Source organism: Sinocyclocheilus anshuiensis, unplaced genomic scaffold (genome assembly GCF_001515605.1).
Source record: "Sinocyclocheilus anshuiensis isolate Anshui unplaced genomic scaffold, SAMN03320099.WGS_v1.1 scaffold1082, whole genome shotgun sequence".
NCBI classification, from domain to species: domain Eukaryota; kingdom Metazoa; phylum Chordata; class Actinopteri; order Cypriniformes; family Cyprinidae; genus Sinocyclocheilus; species Sinocyclocheilus anshuiensis.
In genome coordinates this window covers 3,331,900-3,336,156 of record NW_015542379.1, presented here as the reverse complement: position 1 = coordinate 3,336,156, position 4,257 = coordinate 3,331,900, and the positions used below count along the sequence as shown (strand labels likewise).

Genomic DNA, 4,257 nt, shown 5'->3' with positions numbered 1-4,257 from the left:
TTTTGTTTCTGTATACTTTGTCGTCTTAGTCACTACAGTAAGAGTTCCCTCTGTTTTAGTAATCAGATGCTCGGAGGGCATTTCATGGGTCAAAAATTCTACGCTTGGTATCTTCACATAGAAACCTCCAGAGGCTTCCTCGATAGAACAAGGAAGAGAGGACTTGCTTCCTTTGGGAGAACTTTGTGGTGTGATATGAAGGATGTCAGTAGAATGGGGACTAAGGGTGACCTTGGGTACTTTGAACCATGTTGTCTCCTCTCTTTCTTCACACTTCATTACAGACACGAATCCAGATGATACTGTGGGTACTGGAGACTCTGATCCCTCCCGTTCTGCCAACATTTCAGTCCTTGCTTTTGAGGATACTATAGTACTAATCTTTCTCACCTCCTCATCCTTCTCTGTTTTCTTCTTAAGACCTGGGAAAGACATTGTGCCTGATATTGTCTTTGACTCCTTGCTCTCTTTGCTTTCTCCTGAGCTCTCCTTCCTGAGTTTCATGCTTGTTTCCATTTCCTCTTCCTCACTTGCATCTTTTGAGTATGGTGAGAAAAACTCCACTTTAGGCAATTTAAGCTTTCCAAACATTGGTTTTTCATCTTTGTCACCATTTAGACTTGGACTTGTTCCATCATCAGACCCACTTGGTGTTACATCAAATGATCCTCTCTGCCCAGACGAAAATGTGACTTTGGGCAATTTAAGCTTACCAGTTTCCACCTCATCTTCGCAATATATTGCTTTCCCCTTTTCATTTGATCGAGACTTGCCAAAACTCGGCTTCATTTTTATCTTTGGCTGTTTGATCTTCACATCTGCACTTGCTTCACCACCTACACAAGCAGAGCTCTCTGTTTGTGGATTCACCATAACAAATACAGCTTTTGTTACTTTTGGCAGACGTGGGCTTTCATACTCTACCTTGGAGTCCATGTTTATAGAGTGACCTTTTCCCTGAGATGATTTGATGTTGGCTTCAGGTGAAATTAAAGAAGGTAGATGAATCCCAAACTTTGGAATTTTGACTTTACCAGTCTGCTTTTTATCTTCATCAGAATTATTAGTGTCAGCTTGGGCAGTCTCAATGTCAAAGTCAAGTTCGGGAATCTTTGGTACTTGTAAATCAGCTTTCAAGTTTGCATCAGTTCCTCCTTTTAGAAATTTAGCATCCATTTTTTCAGACTTGTTTATGTCAGTTTCTAATCCAGAAACTTTTACTTTTGGCATTCCAATATTAAATTTTGTACCTTTAACTTTTGGCCCTTTTATTTTTTCTTTCGTTGCGGGTTCCAGATCAGTATCTTGAAGTTCAGATTTCTTTTTATTCTTTTTTCCGTCTCTTGATAAGCCAAGATCCAGCTCTAGATCCACATTAGGCATCCTCGTCTTTTTACCCTCTTTATGTGAATCCTTAAGGCTTGCATCAGTAGAAGGATCTGACATGTCTGCATCTCTAGACATTCCTATATCTAGTTTTGGGATTTTAACATTTGGCATTGTCAATTTTCCACCCCCTCCTCCAGATTCTCCCTCTTTGGTATCAAACTCTCCAGTTCTACTTTCTGGTAATGATATGTCTACCTGTGGTATCTTAATATCAGGTATTTTACAGTGTCCACCTTTTACTTCCATAGATCCCCTAATCCCAGGGATCATGACTTTACCTTTTCCTACATCAGGTTGAAGTTCTGAAACAGCATCTTTAGATTTTATTTTAGGAAGGGGTATATCAATTTTTGGTGTCTTTAATTTTCCACCTTCTAGTTCTGAATCAAGTGCGTGACTTTCTTCTTTCCTTCCATGAGGTAGTGAAAAATCTATCTTAGGCACTATAATGTCTGGCATTTTTAATTTACTCCCTTTCACTCCAAATTCTATATCAGGATCATCATTTTCCTTTCCATGAGGCAATGATATATCAACACTGGGCACTGACATTTTTGGTATTTTTAGCTTTTCACCTTTAATTTCAGTGTCAGTGTAAGGTGTGTCACGTTTTGCATGTGGTAATGATATTTCCACTTCTGGCATTCTTAATTTACCCTTCCTTCCAACCTCCACCTCATGGTTATCTGTGCCACCCGTTTTTGCATGAGGAAGTGAAATGTCTACTTTAGGGATCTTGACATGGGGAAAATTGACTGTACCCCTACTACCATCAATGTTTAAGTCAGTAGAGTCCACTGGTTCAGGAAGTTTCACCCTAGGCAAGGAAACATCCAAATCAACTTTTGGAACTGATATGTCAATTTTTGGCTTCTTAGGAATTTTTAAACTGCCCTCATAACCTCTGATATCTGCCTCAGATACATCAACCTCAGTTTTAGGAAGCAATACCTCACATTCTGGAATATTTGCTGTTGGAAATGATATCTCAACTGCTGGCATTCTGACCTTTCCTTTGTTATCCACATATCCAGGCATACCCATTTCTACATCTTTGAGCTTTGCTTTAGGAGTAGGTGTCTTGAATTTGGGGAATTTGAGCTTGGATTTGACCTTATCTTCAGGACCCTCTACTCTGAATTCTGGTTTTGTAATTTCTTCAGCACCTGCTTTTATCTTCATTTCAGTGTCAGGACCAATTATTTCAATATCCTTTTTAGATGGTGATGTTCTTTCCATTTCCAAATCTATAGATAAGTCAGGACTCTCCAGTTCTAGTTTGTCACCACTTTTCAATTTTCTGCCAAATTTAGGAAGTGAAATTTTGGGCATTTTTACAGAGACCTCTGGAACATCAAAACTTGCCCCAGATGACGGCCTTCCACCCTCTGCCTTAAGAAGTTCAATGTTTTCTCTATCACTGCCCTTTACCTTGGGAAGAGTAAAGTCCAGGTCAACTTTAGGAGCAGATATGTCAACAGTTGGTATTTTCACACTTGGCAGCTTGATGTTCCCACCAAAAGTTACTTCAGGGACATTTAAATCACTAATTTTGGCTTTGGTCTCTATATCAGAATCATGAGTCAAGTTAAAGTCTATGTCTTTCTTCTCTGACCCAACTTTTAGTTCACGATCTGTTAGTTTCATTTTAGGGACAGAGATATCAACAGTGGGCATGTGAAATCTTAAACCTTTTTTAGTATCATCTCCCAGTTTAAGCCCTCTCTCTGCAGTTCCTGGCAGAGAGATATCTATAGAGGGCATGTGAAACTTTCCACCCTTGATATCAGGACCTTCAATGTCCATTTCACCTCCTGATGGTTTTAATTTAGGCAAGGAAACATCAAATTTAGGCATTTCAAATTTTTTTACTTTTCCTGCATGTCCTTCAACATCTGCATCTCCTCCTGCTTCTCCTCCAGGCAGAGAGATATCAATAGAGGGCATATTAAACTTTCCACCCTTGATATCGGGAACTTGAACATCAACTTCACCTCCTGATGGTTTTATTTTAGGCAAGGAAATATCAAATTTAGGCATTTCAAATTTTCTTCCTTTTCCTGCATGTCCTTCAACATCTACATCTCCTCCTGCTCCTCCTCCTGGCAGAGAGATATCAATAGAGAGCATGTGAAGCTTTCCACCCTTCATATCGGGACCTTCAACATTGATTTCACCTCCCGATGGTTTTAATTTAGGCGAGGAAACATCAAATTTAGGCATTTCAAATTTTCTTCCTTTTCCTGCATGTCTCTCAACATCTACATCTCCTCCTGCTCCTCCCCCTGGCAGAGAGATATCTATAGAGGGCATGTGAAACTTTCCACCCTTGACATCGGGACCTTCAATGTCCATTTCACCTCCCGATGGTTTTAATTTAGGCAAGGAAACATCACATTTAGGCATTTCAAATTTTCTTCCTTTTCCTGCATGTCCTTCAACATCTACATCTCCTCCTGCTCCTCCTCCTGGCAGAGAGATATCTATAGAGGGCATGTGAAACTTTCCACCCTTGATATCGGGACCTTCAACATTGATTTCTCCTGCTGATGGTTTTAATTTAGGCAAGGAAACATCAAATTTAGGCATTTCAAATTTTCTTCCTTTTCCTGCAGGTCCTTCAACATCTACATCTCCTCCAGCTCCTTCTCTAGGCAGAGAGATATCTATAGAGGGCATGTGAAATTTTCCACCCTTCACATCGGGACCTTCAATGTCCATTTCACCTCCCGATGGTTTTAATTTAGGCAAGGAAACATCTAATTTAGGCATTTCAAATTTTCTTCCTTTTCCTGCAAGTCCTTCAACATCTACATCTCCTCCTGCTCCTCCTCCTGCCAGAGAGATATCTATAGAGGGCATGTGAAA

General features: G+C 40.0%; 1 protein-coding gene and 1 long non-coding RNA gene across 5 annotated transcripts in view; one reads left to right on the top strand and one right to left on the bottom strand.

Annotated features, from left to right (window-relative positions):
• LOC107692500 (neuroblast differentiation-associated protein AHNAK-like) overlaps positions 1–4,257 on the bottom strand; it is a 30,317-nt gene that overhangs the window by 2,066 nt on the left and 23,994 nt on the right. For 3 of the 4 annotated variants that reach the window (XM_016491586.1, XM_016491588.1, XM_016491587.1), the window contains exons 6-7: positions 3,384–4,004; positions 17–3,200 (exon numbers count right to left, since the gene is read on the bottom strand). In XM_016491586.1, coding sequence (XP_016347072.1) covers positions 17–3,200; positions 3,384–4,004 — 3,805 coding nt within the window. The remainder of the gene's footprint in view (positions 1–16; positions 3,201–3,383; positions 4,005–4,257) is intronic. The other variant, XM_016491585.1, reaches the window with a different exon arrangement.
• The window catches only part of LOC107692502 (uncharacterized), a 24,978-nt gene that overhangs the window by 9,816 nt on the left and 10,905 nt on the right, over positions 1–4,257 (top strand). The window lies entirely within an intron of this gene.